Source organism: Sminthopsis crassicaudata, chromosome 2 (genome assembly GCF_048593235.1).
Source record: "Sminthopsis crassicaudata isolate SCR6 chromosome 2, ASM4859323v1, whole genome shotgun sequence".
Lineage (NCBI taxonomy): Eukaryota > Metazoa > Chordata > Mammalia > Dasyuromorphia > Dasyuridae > Sminthopsis > Sminthopsis crassicaudata.
This window is the reverse complement of record NC_133618.1, coordinates 567,495,595-567,511,976: the sequence shown is the minus strand read 5'-3', so window position 1 is coordinate 567,511,976 and position 16,382 is coordinate 567,495,595. Positions and strand designations below refer to the sequence as shown.

The following is a 16,382-nucleotide window of genomic DNA, read 5'->3' as shown; positions in this document are numbered from 1 at the left end:
GAAACTTGCAATGTTATTTTCAGATTCAGTAGCTTTTTCTGTGTTAACTTTGGTTTTTAAAAGAGTTTCACAACTTATAGGAAGATTGTGGCGAATAAATTTACTATAAATCACCTTCGTCCTTTTATTTATATAGGATTTATACACTTAATATCTCCAGAAAAGATTCTAGGCATCTTCTCACACACCTACTCAAAACCTTCTTAATAATGTGCAGTCATTCATTTTTAACTATTACCTACATTTCAGTTTTGGAAATATTTAAAATTGCCCAACCATACTAATCTTCACTTACAAGCTCTAATCCATTGATGTCCAAAATAAGAATTCATCAATAAGTATCTAGCTAATGGTTTTCTTCAAGCCATTCATACTGTTCAATATAAAATTAATATTTAATAAATATTGAATATTGGCAAAGCTGAAAAGTTTTGCAAGCTAATTTTATAGTTCATGCTGTATTTTAATCATTAGCATTTCAAGTTTCATAAGCTTGCTAGTCATTTTCTGCCTTGCACTTAGTTGTGTAGCATAAAGCATTTCTTATTTAAAAATACAATAAAGAATATACATTACAATATATAATAAATGTAAATATATAATTAAAATTAGTAAAAAAAAAAAATGTAATTTTAAACTTGAAAACCTGAAAATAAGCTGAGGGTCAATTTGTCCTCAGGCAATCCTTGTGGTTTTTTCCTCTGGTCACTTTCTATGAAAGGTACATGATTTAGAAACATGTATTACTGCTTTCCCTTCACCGCTTGCCCAATACAGAGAATACCTCTATTCTTCTTACTTTTAGAAGACATTGGAAATATAACATTAATAAGCATGGTCCTTTCCTCTGTCAGGAGGAATTTTTATTATCAGCATTCTATTAACTAGAACTCTAAATTAGCATTTCTATATTCAGTACATACATTGCAGTGGTAATTGAGGCAGGTGTATATAGTACATTGGACAAATGCAGGCCAGGTCAGGATCAAAACCTTAAGTTCAAAAACTGCCTAAGAAATATATTGGCTTTGGGGCCCTGGGAAACTCAAAGCTTTCTTCCTTATCTTTAAAATGATCTCTAAAGTCCCTTCCAACTCTAAATTTATGAACCTGTGATGTTCTGAATGATAGCACTAAAAGACTGCACAAAGGTTTTAACAGTTATCTTAAATTTTTTTCAGTTGTCAAAAATTGTTTTTTCATCCTATCTCCCTTACCATCACTCCCCACACTTTGTAAAATGAGAATTAAAACCTTTGTGATGAATATGCATAGTCAAGCAAAACAATTACCCACATTGACCGTGTCCTAAAAAATATGTCTCATTCTGCATACTTAACAATCTCTTAACTTCCTCTGAGGTGATGGATAGCATTCTTCTCCATATTTCTTGAATCATCATTGATTATTGCACTGATCAGAATTCTTCAGTCTTTCAAAACTGTTCATTTTTAAAAGTTATTTTAGTATAAATTGTTATTCTAGTCCTATTCATTTCACTCCACAATTAGCACATGCAGGTCTTCTTAAGTTTTTCTGCTCTTGTTTTGTTTTTTTCATAGCCCATTAATATTTTATTATCTTTTTATCAGTCCCCAATTGTTGGACATGCCCTTAGTTTTCAGTTCTTTACATGACAAAAGGGACTGCAAAAAAAACTTTTTTTGTACATAAATGACTTCCTTTGATTTCTTTAGGCTATAAGCATAGTACTGGATACTTTTTTTTTTTTTTTTTTTAAGAAAAAAATAGTTTTTTTCCAATTACATATAAAGATTGTTTCCTAACATTCATTTTTGTAAGATTTTCAATTCCAAATTTTTCTCCCTATTTCTTTCCACCAAGCTAGCAAGTTATTTGATAAAGGTTATGTTAAACATGTTTCCACATTAGTTATGTTGTGAAAGAAGAATCAAGATGTTAGGATTACTAGGTGAGAACTCAGGTTGTCTGGATAGTGACAAGGTGAGACTTCAGGTTGGACAATTACAAGGTGAGAACTCAGGTTGATTTGATAGAAGGAGCAAGCCCTAAGCTACCTATATGTATATTTTACATACCACGGGCATACCCTTTAATCCTCAAGGGCAGGCAATAGTAGAGAGAAGAAACAGAGATATTAAGACACTCCTCCAAAAACAAAAGAAAGGGGGAGCCACAGGTAGCCCTAGGGCTTGCTCCTTCTATCAAATCAACCTGAGTTCTCACCTTGTAATTGTCCAACCTGAATTCTCACCTTGTCACTATCCAGACAACCTGAGTTCTCACCTAGTAATCCTAACATCAAAACAAAAGGAGAAAACTAATAAGAAAGAAAAAACAAAAAAGATGAAAATGGTGTGCTTAAATCTGTATTCAAACTCCATACATAGTTCTTTCCCTGAATATAGATAGCATTTTCAATCATGAGTCTTTTGGAACTGTCTTGAATCATTGAATTACTGAGAAGAGCTAAATTTCTCATAATTGAACATCACACAAAGTTGTTGTTACTTTGTATAATGTTCTAATTCTGCTTCCTTCACTCAGCATCAGTTCATATAAGGCTTTCCAGGTTTTTCTGAAATTTACCTGCTCATCATTTCTTACAACACAATAGCATTCCATCCCATTCATATACATCATTTTCAGCCATTTCCAGTTGATGGATATCCTCTCAATATCCAATTCCTTGCCACTACAAAAAAAAAAGCTGCTATACTTTTGTATTTCCCCTTTTTATAATCTCTTTGGAATATAGATCATAGTGGTATTGATGAATCAAAGGGTATACATTTTTCTAGCCCTTTGGACATAGTTCTAAATTGGTCTCCAAAATGGTTGTAGTAGTTCATAATTCTACCAACAATGCTTTAATATTTTAATTTTCCCACATCATTTCCAACATTTTTTCTTTTCTGTCATAGCCAGTTAACCTGAGTTGTTTTAATTTGTATTTCTCTAACAAATAGTGATTTAGAGCATTTTTTCATATGACTAGAGATAGCTTTAATGCCTGTTCATATCCTTTGACCATTTATTAACTGGGGAATGATTTGTATTATAAATTTGACTCAGTTCTCTATCAATTTGAGAAATGATACCTTTATCGGAAATACTGGCTGCAAAGATATTTCCCAGCTTTCTGCTTTTCTTCTAATCTTGGTTGCATTGATTTTGTTTGTGTAAAAATCTTTTTAATTTAATGTAATCAAAATTATCCATTTTGCTTTTCATAATATACTCTCTTATGAGAATAATAAATTCTTCCCTTGTCCATAGATTTGACAAGTAAACTATTCCTTGCTCTTCTTATTTGCTCATGCTATCACTCTTTATATCTAAATCATATATCCATTTTGAGCTTATCTTGGTATATGATGTGAGATGTTGGTCTATGCCTAGTTTCTGCCATACTATTTTTCAGTTTTTTCAGTAATTTTTGTCAGTTAGTGAGTTCTAATTGCAAAAGCTGGAATCTTTGGGCATATCAGATAATAGATTATTATAGTCATTTACTTCTATGTCTTGTGTAATTAACTTATTTCACTGATACATCTCTCTAATTCTTAGTACCAAAATATATAATATATAATATAAAATATAGTGACTAAACCACCCTTCTTTAGATTGTTTTTTCCTTGTTAATTTCCTGACCTTTTGTTCTTCTGGGTGAATATTACTAATTTTTCTAGCTCTAAAAATAATTTTTGATCATTTGATTGGTATGGCATTGAGTAAGTAAATTAATTTAGATAGAATTGTCATTTTTATTCTATTAACTCTATCTTTTTCCAATTGTTTAGATCTGACTTTATGTGAAAAATGTTTTTGTAATTGTGTTCATGTAGTTGCTGGCTTTACATTGGCAAATAGACTCCCAAGTATTTTGCATTTTCTAGTTATTTTAAATGGAATTGCTCATTCTTACTTTTGCTGCTGGACTTAGTTGGTAATATATAGAAATGCCTATGATTTATGTGGGCTTATTTTATATCCTACAATTTTGCTAATGTTGTTAATTGTTTCAGCAAGTCTTTTAATTGGTTCTGTAGGAGTCTCTAAGTATAGCATCATATTATCTGCAAATAGTTTTGTTTCCTCATTGCCTATTCTAATTCCTTCAATTTCTTTTTCTTTCCTTATTGCTAAAGCTAACATTTCAAATACAATGTTGGATAATAGTGGGGGGCAACTAAATGATGCAGTAGATAAGAGTACAGGCCTTGAAATCAGAAGGACTTGAATTCAAATCCAACCTCACACACTTAACACATTTCCTAGCAATGTGATCCTGAGCAAGTCATTTATTCCCGGGAACAATAGTGGCAATAATAGGCACCCTTGTTTTCACTCTTGATTTTATTGGAAATGCTTCCAGCCCCCTATTCCCATTATACAAGTAGATAGGTATTGCTTTTCATTTAAAGGATAACTTCTGTTTAACATTCCTGTATTCCCTAGTGTTTTTCTTCTACCTCCCTAATTTGATTTTAATTTGAAGAATTTAAAATTCTTTTTGAGCTCTCTTACAAGGTCTTTTGGACTTGAGACCAATTCATATTCCCCTTTGAGGCTTTGCATGTAGGCATTTTGACTATATTGTCCTCTTCTGAGTTTGGGGTTCATCTCACCACAGTAGCTTTCTATGGTCAGAGTTCTTTTCTGTTTTTTGCTCATTTTTAGCCTATTTAAAGTTGTGTTCTCCTGGGGCACAAAGGACTTGTTTTGATGAGAGTCAGGGGCATGGTCACAGGTCTTCTGCTCTGGACCCTTCAAGGTTCTCCACTTGCCCATGTGCTAGGCCCTGCCTACTCCTGTCGTCTGGGGACATGTCTGGGACTGGCTGTTTGCCTTCTGTGCTGGAGTTGGAGGCCTCACAGCTGGATTTCTGTGCCACTTGCCTGCCAAGGCAGGACCAAGGAGCTTCAATTGTTGATCTGGGCTGGGCAGTACACTCTCCTTTTACCCAAGTGAATCAGACCTTTCTTGAAATTCTTCTGAAGTTATCTTATATTGGAAATTGTTGGAAAAAATGTTTCACAATTGTTTTTTTTTGGTTTTTTGTTGTTTTTTGTTTTTGTGGGTTCTGTCATTCCAGAATCCATTTAGAGGCTTGATTTAATGTTCTGTATGAGGGAAACTGGGGAGAGCTCAAGCAATTTCCTGGCTTCTCTTCACCATGTTGGCTATTTCCTCCTATTACCATCATTATCTTGATGTCTTTTTAAAAAAAAATTCTGTGGTCTAAAAAAAGCGTAAGGAACCCACATGTGCAAAAATGTTGTAGCAGCCCTTTTTGTAATGGCAAGGAACTGGAAACTGAATGGATGCCCATCAATTAAGAGAATGGCTGAATAAGTTATGTTATATGACTGTTATAGAATATTATTGTTCCATTAGAAATGATCAGCAGAATGGTTTCAGAGAAGCCTGGAAAGACTTACATGAACTGATGCTAAGTGAAGTGACATGGATGTGTCACTTTTCAAAAACGAAATGATTCAGACCAGTAGCAATAATCTTGTAATGAAGAGATCATTTGCATCCAGAGTGAGGACTGTGGGTATTAATTGTGGATCACAACATATTTTCATTTTTTTTTGTTGTTGTTTGCTTGCATTTTGGTTTCTTTCTCACTTTTTCCTTTTTGATCTGATTCTTCTTGTAGCATGATAAATGTGGAAATAGGTTTGGAAGAATTGTACATCTTTAACTTACATTGAATTACTTGCTGACTAGGGGCAGGAGGTAAGGGAGAGAGAGAGAGAAAATTTTGGAACACAAGATTTTGCAAGAATGGGTGTTGAAAACTATCTTTGCATGTATTTTGAAAATAAAAATCTATTTTTAAAAATTCTATAGTCACTTTTCCCTTTCTCACCACCACAACCATTAAAATCTCCCTTGAAGCAAATAAGTATATTAAAGCAAAAAAAAAAAAAAAAAAAAAAGCACCTCTTAAGATCCCTACTTCACTGTCACCGTTCTGATAATTGGGTCACTGCTTTGATCAAAATTCTGAAGTCTTTTGATGTTGTTTCCATTTACTTTTTTTCGTGGTCATCATGTAAATTGCTTTCCTGATTCTGATAATTCACTATATCAATTCATACAAATCATATAGTTTCTCTGAATTCTTTTATATTTGACATTTCTTACAATACAATAATATCACATTACATTCATAATCAAACAATTTGTTCAGCCATTCTACAAACATATATGACCTTTCCCACTTTTGCTTTTTTGGAATATATACCTTGTAATGATATTACTGGTGTCACAAAGTATATACAATTTAGCCATTTGTGTAGTACAATTCCAAAATCCCGGCACTGTTGGAAAATAACTGACTATACTGTTAGATCACTATATTGTCACTTTCAGATGTTGATTTATATGTTCCATAGCTTGATAGGCTTTTCACTTAATTGTTTTTTTTAGGAGGGGGTAAAAGTCTGTGTTACCAGCTACCAGCTTGTGTTTCTCCTGGAGTTACTATTGTGATCTCTCCACTGAGATCATTAATAATAGACCAAGTGCAAAAGCTAACTTCACTGGATGTAAGTACAAATTCAAACCATTAAAACTTTTTAAGAGAAAAATAGCAAAATGATGCTATTAAATAAAATCTGGTAATTTGTTATTCAGTACTGTTGTTGAAATGTATATATAAAGCAAAAAGGTTGTTTTGGCTTGCACAGTTAAACAAATATTTTGTATCAATCTAACTTTATTTGGACAAAATTTATTATAGAAAAATAAAAGAATCCTTTTTCTTGCTAATCTAAATTTTTTATTTATATTAGGGTTATTCTTTAGAGTTTTTATATGATGCCAAGCCAGTGTGAGTCTCATTCATTTTAAACACTTGAAAGGAATGTGTATTTTTATTTTCTCATCCTGAATGTGGACTCAAATTATGCACATTTTGGGTCACCATCAGTATCATCACCAGCAATCTCATAGCAAATTCATTATCGCAGTTTTTCTTCCAGAGAAAAGGAGAGGGGGAGTATGACCTAATGTTAGAACACTAATGTAAGATGGTAGATCACTCCAAACACCATAATGGCAGCAGTTTTCATTGTATTTCTGCAGAATTCTCCATAGGATCATAAGACATATGGATTAAAGGATATAAAATACCTTACTGATCATTTGATCCAACCCTCCCATTTTGCAGATGGCAAAGCTTTCAGAAAGGTTCAGAAAGATTATGGGACTGTAAGGAGAATGTACTCTTCTCCCAGTGGTTAAATCTGCTGGAAGTATTTTTCACTCTGATCTGGCTATATCTGCTTGTTCCTCCTATATTCTATGTTTCCTTTTCCCAGCTTTTTCCTCTTCAGGCTCCTGGCTCCTTTGCTAGAAATGTACTTTTTCTGGTGTTCTATTTCCTTTTTTCCTTCTCAAAAGGTCAGAATACCTATTCTTCATAAATGTATTTGAGATCTTCTATCTTGTAAAAGAGATTTGGGTTTCTTGTTAGTCTCCCAAGTATCAATTCTCCCAGGAGAAAAAAAGGGTTTATAAAATATCTTCATTTCTTTTAGATGTAGAATTTTATCCAGAGTATCTTCCTTAGTTACCTAGCACCATTTGACCTTCAAAATCTCTCTCTTTTGATAGTTAAATAGCTAACACTTTAGTGTCAGAATGTATCAATTGTATAAATTGAACTTAATGTAAATAAATATGTTTTAAAATGTTTTAAAATATTTTTTAAATTTACTGTTAAATATTTTTCTCTAGATTCCAGCTACTTATCTGACAGGTGATAAGACAGATTCTGAAGCTGCAAATATTTATCTCCAATTGTCAAAAAAAGATCCAATTATAAAACTTCTATATGTTACTCCAGAAAAGGTTTGTATTATATTGTCATTTTAAATCGTGGTATTAAAATATGCTTTTTGAAAGCTTATTACATCTGTTTTTCTAGATGTCATATTGTCTCACATATATTAATTTTAGAAGATCTTCCTCGGCATTTATTTACCTAAATGCTAAAAGTCATATTTGCTGGCATAGAAACAGCTCCCTAAAAGAAAAATTCCAGAAATACCCAGTTTAAAGTAACTTTGTTTCTTATAGCATTACTGCCTGAAGTAAGAAACTATTTTAAGTTTATAAAGTACCTTTTTATTGATAACTTTTATTTTTATATCACTTTACAAATCTCATTTTAGCTTTTTTCCACTCTGCCCCCCAGAGAGTCATCCTTCATAACAAAGAATAAAAAAGTTTTAAAAAAACTTAGCAGCAAATTGAAAAAAAAAAATCTGCCATCTAAACTCCACAACCATAATCTTTCCCCATCTCCATCCTCTCTTTTTTGGGCCAAGTTTAATAATTAAAATTTCATAGCATTTAGCTAACTTGTTTTGTTTCTGTTCTTTGAATTTGTTTTAGTTGTTGTGTATATTATTTTCCTTGTTCTGCTTATTTTGGATCTGAAATGGTGTGAGTTTTTAGAAGAACTTTATCATGATAAATTTTTTGTTTAGGTCTGTGCAAGTAACAGGCTGATTTCTACTCTGGAAAATCTGTATGAGAGAAAATTATTATCACGTTTTGTCATTGATGAAGCACACTGTGTCAGTCAGGTAAATGTTAACTTTTTATGTTTGAAATATTTTAAAATTGCACTTTGAAAAGAAAATTTATTCTTTAGTAAATCACCAATAAAAACTCATATTGAGTGATTTTAAAACCATTTTCTAAAGAATTAAATCAGTTTAGCTCTTTATGACCTCTTTTAGTAGTTTTGTAATTTTTATTAAGATGAAATATTGGCTGAATTTTGTTTTGTGGCTGTCTTTTTCAAATGAAAAGCTAAATGATTAGGGGGAAAAAACACTATTCTTTATTTTTCAACTAGTGGGGACACGATTTTCGTCAAGACTACAAAAGATTGAATATGCTTCGACAAAAATTTCCTTCTGTTTCAATGATGGCTCTCACAGCTACTGCTAACCCCAGGGTGCAGAAGGATATCCTAACTCAATTGAAGATTGTCAACCCTCAAGTGTAAGTTGTTGGAAAAATTAATATTAACATTCCCTAAGACTATTCTTTTCTTAATGAAATACGTGACAGTGTCCCATCATTCTTAAAAAGGAGAAATTATATGTTGTATTTTATGGATGTATAACCTTTGACATTTATTTAGCTTTTTAAAGATGAGGAAAAATGCAGACCATTTTTACCTGTTGTTTTCTCATTTGATCCTTAAAACAACTCTATAAGGTAAATACTACAGGTATTATTCCCACTTCTAGATGAGAAAACTAAAGCCAATGGTGTAACCCAAAGCCACAGAGCTGATAAGTAGCAAAACCAAAGGTTGAATCCAGTTTGGGTCTTCTGAGTCCTAAATTCATATCCTAGAATGTAGTTCACCAACTAATTCCAAATTACTTCACATTTTACTATTCTGTTGCTTCTTTTTTTTTTTTTTTTTTGATCATGGAAATTTTGATCTCAAAGCACATAAAACATTTTTTTAGCTTGTTCACATCATGACAGTAAGCTCTTCCTTAGTTTTACCTATATAATAGTCATCCAAAAATTAAAAAGATGATAGTATCCCTACATAAATTGGTTTTAATTGACTCTAATTCCATACTTAAGTTTGTAAAGTAAATGCATATGATTTAACATGTATTTGAAATAAAATCTAACTTATTTTTAAATTTTTGACCCATTCATTTTCTGAATTGCTAATAAAATCAATGAATTAAAATGTAAGGAAAAAAATTAGGTAAGGCATATCCATCAAAGATGATCCCTACTGTCAGAGAGGAAGCCTAGTACAGATTCCTAGTTGAAGATAGGACTCCCTATATATGATGAGTTACAGAAAAGGCTGGAAAGACTTACACAAATTGATACTAAGTGAAGTGAGCATCAAGTTAGATAACAATCAAGACCTTGTAAAATATGACAGCTATTAAACTATACAATGTGAAATAGGAAATTTCAGTAATTTAAGGTTTCTTCCAGTCTTAATGCTAATAGTATTTTTCTTTTTTTTTTAAATAATAGATTTTAATGTTTAAAATGCACACAAAGATAGTTTTCAGCATTCACCCTCGCAAAACCTTATGTAACAAATTTTCCTCTTTCCCTTTCCCTCATCCCCTGCCTCTAGAAAGTAAGCAATCCAATATAGTTTAAACATGTGCAATTCTTCTAAACCTATTTCCACATTTGTCATGCTGCACAAGAAAAAATAAACAGATCAAAAGGGGGGGGGAAGCAAGCAAACAACAATAAAAAAAGGTGAATTTGGCCCAAATTACCTCATTGTTGAATAGAGCCAAGTCCATCACAGTTGATCATCGTATAATCTTGCTGTTGCTCTGTACAATGTTCTCCTGGTTCTGCTCACTTCACTTAGTATCAATTTGTGTAAGTCTTTCCAGCCTTTTCTGAAATCATCCTGCTGATAATTTCTTACAGACCAATAATATTCCATTACATTCATATACCATAACTTATTCAACCATTCCCTAACTGATGGGCATCCACTCAATTTCCAATTCTTTGCCACCACAAAAAGGGCTGCTACCGAAAATATTTTCCATAGAATTAAGACATGATACTTTAATACAGAAATTTGATGAGTTTTAGAATTTCATCAATGCAGTATTCAGGATATAAAATTAAATGTTTTAGTATACTATGTGAATAAATATATAAGTTGCTATCTATATGAAGTTACAATAATATTTTTCTGGAGCCTTTATTGTTTGACAAAATTAGTGGTCTTTATGAGATGTATAAAATATTATACTTCAGATTCTAGTATGTATGCCATACACAAAAGTCATTTCTAAAGGTTTTGCATTAGTATGTGAAAACTTAGGAGAAAAACTAGAATTCAATTTTCAGCATGTTTCTCCATCAACCTTATGTTATGGTGACTGCCAGTTGGCATATTCTTACATCATCTTTGCTAATTGGCATATACCCTGAGTTGAGGGGAGAGAGTTCGGAATTCTCTGAATAACTTGCATGAAATTTTTTAAGGAAAATTTGTATTGTTAGTGAATACTGCTATAGCCAGACACCTGTGTTTTCTTATCATAATAATGTATCTCATCATAATGCATGTTATTACTGGATTTACATATGAAAGCATCTTTAAAGATTATTTAGTGCAATCCTTTGCTTTTAAAGATAAAGAAACCAAGGCCTAAGAAGGCCACTTGTATAATGTTATATGTAGGTAACAGTCAAAATTGTGCAAAATCTTTGTAAAAATTTTTACAAAAGAATAGATAGAATATTAATAAGTTTCTCCTATATTCTCTCTCATCAATTCTTTTTGTTAATATTTGGCATTTTGGAGACAGTGAAGCTACTACAGTTAATGACTTCCTTTGTAGATTCTGTGATCTTAGAGGGTTTTTGTTTTTGTTTTTGTTTTGCTTTCTATTTATTTTTGCCATCTTTGATTTTAATAAAAGTTTTTTTTTTCTTCTGATATGGCATACTTTCTGAATTTCTCACTTTAGTTATCTCACTCTGCTTTTTTCTTCTATTCTGCATTTTTTTTAATCTAAATCCATTTTTCTCATTATCTTTTACTCCCTATCACCACTTCCTTGCCTTCTTCATCTTTAGCTTGCTTCCATTTCATTATTGTGTATCATTCCAAAACCTCCAACCAGATTATCAAGACAAGTCAATATTTATGTTCCCTGTTTGGATGTTTACTGTTTTGAACTTTTGGAGATCATGAAAAATCAGGTTGCCTATGAAGACTAAATTTTGTGTTCTGATCTTTTCTAGGTTTAGCATGAGTTTTAACAGACATAATTTGAAATATAGTGTATTGCCCAAAAAACCGAAAAAGGTGGCTTTTGATTGCTTAGAGTGGATCAGAAAACATCATCCACGTGAGTAGAGACTTGTGAATTATGTTTGAGAATGTTAAATAAATGTCTCTTTAATACCACATGGAATATAGAAAACTGCATATTAAACAATTCTTTTCTCATTATGAGAGCTCTAAGCAGTTATTTATAGTACAAACTATTTCAATTTTGATTCCTGGAGTTGGTAAAATCCCATTTGGCTTGACAACAGTAATCAGTAACACAAAATATATGCCACCTGCATCTGTATTGTTGTTAACTCTCAATTGTGATTTTTTTTTTTCTTTTGAGTTGATAATTACTTTCTCTGACTTAGCGTCAGTGTTTACATTTTCCAGATTTTTTTATTTCTATGTCCTTTCCTACCCATTTCCTGCTTTTTTAATTGATTATATGAAAATGAGACCTGAGATTAATTTCATTTATCTATATAACCCTTTTCTTCCATCACAATAGAAAATTGATACTATCTACATATTGTTTATGCAAGAAAGAAAAAGAACATCAATTATTATTCCCATTTTATTTAATAAGAACCTATAAGTGGAAAAATAATTTACTCAAAGTCATCTAGCCTGTTAGTTGCAGAACCAGGATTAGCTCTAAGTATCCTGACTTCTGGTTCATGGAGTTTACCTATTTGAATTATATTTTCAACGTGAACTTTCTCCAATTTTTTTTAATATATTGAGTTTAAATTGGCCGTTTTTCTCAGTATAAACTATTTTGGTTTGTTTGCAGATGACTCAGGGATAATTTACTGCCTTTCTAGGCGTGAATGTGACACGATGGCTGACACCTTGCAGAAGGATGGTCTTGCTGCCCTTGCTTATCATGCTGGTCTCAGTGATTCAGCTAGAGATGAAGTACAGCACAAGTGGATTAATCAAGATGGCTGCCAGGTAACATTGAAAGCATTAGACAAGAAGGCTTATAGGAGATGAGTTTATATAACATCTAGAAATATTTGGCAAGTTAAAGGTAGTCAACATCAGAACAAGATTGTAATTCAGATGGAAAATGAATAAACCTTGAATATTGTTGAAACTTGGTAATTCTGAATTGAGCCAATTATAATGTTAACATAATATCCAACTTTGACCTGCTAGCTTTCTTAATGTCATATCACATTTGACCAAAAAAAGTAAAAACTATTCACATGAAATGGTCATGTTTAGTGCTACTTGATTAGATGTTCCGTACAATCAAGGTGAATTCTTATCCTGTACTTGTTAGGAAGTCTTGAGCTTGCTAGACTCACAAGTTAGAGTCAAACTTATCTCTCTTCTCCGCCTTTTACTCCCACATATACATATACTTTTTTCTCTCCTACCAATTAAAGTGACAACCCTGATTTTGTGCCATTTTATAAACTGCCTATTTTTCCTGTCAGTCCTCACCTTAAGCAAGGAAATTATCTGAATTTGTAGTGAGTGGATTTTAAACACAAATATATTTTGAAGAAAAATTTCAAAAGACACTGGTAACTAAGCAAGATCTTCCAATTGAAAAATGTCAGATCTTTTAGCTCTTTAGATATTTCTGATTTTGTAGAGTATCTTATAACCTGGAGGGCAGCAGTTACCCTCTACTTTAATAAAGGTACATATTTGCTTGGTAAACATTAAATAACCTGCAGCTCCCTTTTCTGATAATTAGTCACAGATGTAGAATAAACCACAGCCCTTCCTCCCTCATTCTCAGTTGCTTCTGAAATTTCCTTTTTGCAGTAGCAACCCATTTTTTGGAAAAAGGTATGAGTAAAAACAATTTATTTGTTTATAAATATGAGATTAATTTGTTGAACTTCATCGGAACAGTTTGGGGGTTTATGTATGATGTAGTACAGCCAGAATCTTTGTAGCTTTATTTTTTTTTTCTAAACAAATTAATATATTGATATATCTTCTCACTTACAGATCATTTTCAGTACATGATAGATACTACAATCATTAAGTGCAAACTTTGTCAGACATCATGCTAATCACTGGTGATACAAGAACTAGAAATTAAGATGGTTTCCTACCCTTGTGGAGCTCATATTCTAATTTGTAAAAATAGCACATAAAGCAGAAATGGGAAGAAGGAGGAGGGAGGAGATTCACGATGGGTCAAAGCAGTGTAGACATGGAGCAGACCAGAAAGCAAACCAATACAGAAGTGAGACTTCAAATGAATTGGTGGCTGCAGGCAAACTCACCAGTCATCAATTGGTAATTAATTCTTCTTGATTTTAAATCATCTTGTGCTTTCTGGAGAAAATTTTTTTCAGTGTGATCTATTTTAAATTTTTACACAAGATTGATTCTTCCAGTCAACAGATATAGTATATTTAGCATGTACCTTATGCTGTTAGAATTTCCCTTAAACTTTGATATGTCTTGAATTTGAAAATTGGCCTAACATTAATGCAAACCTGGGGTTGGTATATGGCAAGATAGTTCGGCTATGAGAAAGGGAAGCTTGTAAGCTGGTAATGAGAGGAGTAGTTGATAGCAAAATTCATGATTGAGTTTGGAAGAAGATGATCGTTATTATTTGATTAAATCTAAAAGTGTACAACAGCTGGAAAAACTGCCCATAACATCTGTACTCTTCCCCCTGTAACATTAAAACATGTAAAACATTAGAAAAAGAACAATGTGTCATAGGGCTTCAAGATTGACTGTCATTGATGATGATCTTAGCTATCTCATAGTACTCAGGAATATTCAGTATAATGATACCTTACTGAAATGCCAAGCTTTTTTTGCTTTGGATATGCTTCTGAAGATTGCATGATACCAATGTGATAGTTATTCATGTTAATTGAGGTGACTAAACTGAAATATTAACCTAATGTGAATATTTCATTAGAATAAAATACAGTGATATAATTCTTAGAAGTGTATTATTCGATTTTTTTTTAACTGCTTTAAACTTTTAGGATACATTTTATATATATATATATATATATATTTTTTTTTTTTTTTTTTTTTTTTTGAGTCAAGAAAGTTTAATTATTTTTTCACAATAGTATTTTTTTTCCCCAATTATGTATTAAGGTAGTTTTCAACATTCATTTCTTCAAGATTTATGGGTCCCAATTTTTTCTTCCTTCCTTCATGGGATCCCCCTTCCCCAAGCAAGCAATCTAAGATAGGCTATACATGTACAGTCGTTCTGAACAAATTTCCACATTTGTCATGTTGGGGACACCTTATATTTTGAATAAAATGCAATCCTAGCTTTGCCTTCATAAGGAAAACATTTTTGAGAGGTTTTTAATTTTGCAATAAAAATTCTTTCACAAAAAAAATTCAGAAAGCTATTGAAATTTTTAATAGCCTTATTTTCCTTAAAAATTTAATTATGCTTAAATATTATTATTCACTGCTGTAAACTGAGATTTTGTGAATTTTCTGGATAATATTTTCTGATTTTATTTCAGGTTATCTGTGCAACAATTGCTTTTGGCATGGGGATTGACAAACCAGATGTACGCTATGTTATCCATTCATCTCTCCCTAAATCAGTAGAAGGATATTACCAGGAATCTGGCAGAGCTGGAAGAGATGGTGAAATGTCTCACTGTCTGCTTTTCTACAACTACCATGATGTAACCAGACTTAAGAGACTTATTCTTAGTAAGCTGAAATTTTCTATGGAATGTTATGAAGTCTTTAGTCTGTATTCCCTTTGGTCATATTACCCTTAGATTAACACATAGTCATAGAACAACCAAAATATTTATACAGGGCGTCCCAAAAGCCTTAGTTACAGATTTAAGCTTTATTAGCTTAAATTTGTTAACTAAGACTTTTAGAACACTCTATATAGATTTACGAAGTGATTTTGCAATGACTTTAAAAAAACTGTAAGTAGTACTAAAATGTAATGAAGAGTACATTTAAAATTATATTTTTAAATACTTATAATAACTTTCATATCAGACTTTGAAGGGTAAGATGGTATAGTTGATACTGCATTTGCTATGTTGATTTGTTTTGCTTAATAAAGAGATTAGATAAGTTTGGGGCAAGTATTAACAGTATAAAGAAATGAGGGGGCAGCTAGGTGACATAGTGGATAGAGCACCAGCCCTGAATTCAGGAGGACCCGAGTTCAAATCTGGTCTCAGACACTTAACACTTCCTAGCTGTGTGACCCTGGGCAAGTCACTTAACCCCAGCGGGGGGGGCGGGGGGGGAGGCGCCTGGGGGGGAAACAGTATAAAGAAATGGTGGAGCAGTATCAGTAAGAGATATGGATTCAAGTCCTTGACCTGATACTTTTTAGCTCTATTTTTATGGACATATTGGATAGGAAAAAAAATACATCAATAATATCTACAGAAACCTAGCATTCCTTTCAATTATGAATGTAGAAAAAAATATATACTAAGAAGAGATTCATAGCTTCATCAGTTGCCAGAGGGATCCTTAACACAAAGAAAGTTAAGACCTATAACTTGTCTTAACTCTTAAGGTAAAATAGGAATTGCCACAACAAAATTATACATTGAATGTTGCA

At 32.2% G+C, this 16,382-nt stretch overlaps 1 protein-coding gene across 4 annotated transcripts in view; it reads left to right on the top strand.

Moving 5' to 3' along the window:
- The window catches only part of BLM (BLM RecQ like helicase), a 58,632-nt gene that overhangs the window by 29,904 nt on the left and 12,346 nt on the right, over positions 1-16,382 (top strand). For all 4 annotated transcript variants that reach the window (XM_074295206.1, XM_074295208.1, XM_074295207.1 and 1 more), the window contains exons 9-15: positions 6,427-6,545; positions 7,738-7,851; positions 8,493-8,591; positions 8,867-9,015; positions 11,785-11,891; positions 12,612-12,772; positions 15,301-15,496. In XM_074295206.1, coding sequence (XP_074151307.1) covers positions 6,427-6,545; positions 7,738-7,851; positions 8,493-8,591; positions 8,867-9,015; positions 11,785-11,891; positions 12,612-12,772; positions 15,301-15,496 — 945 coding nt within the window. The remainder of the gene's footprint in view (positions 1-6,426; positions 6,546-7,737; positions 7,852-8,492; positions 8,592-8,866; positions 9,016-11,784; positions 11,892-12,611; positions 12,773-15,300; positions 15,497-16,382) is intronic.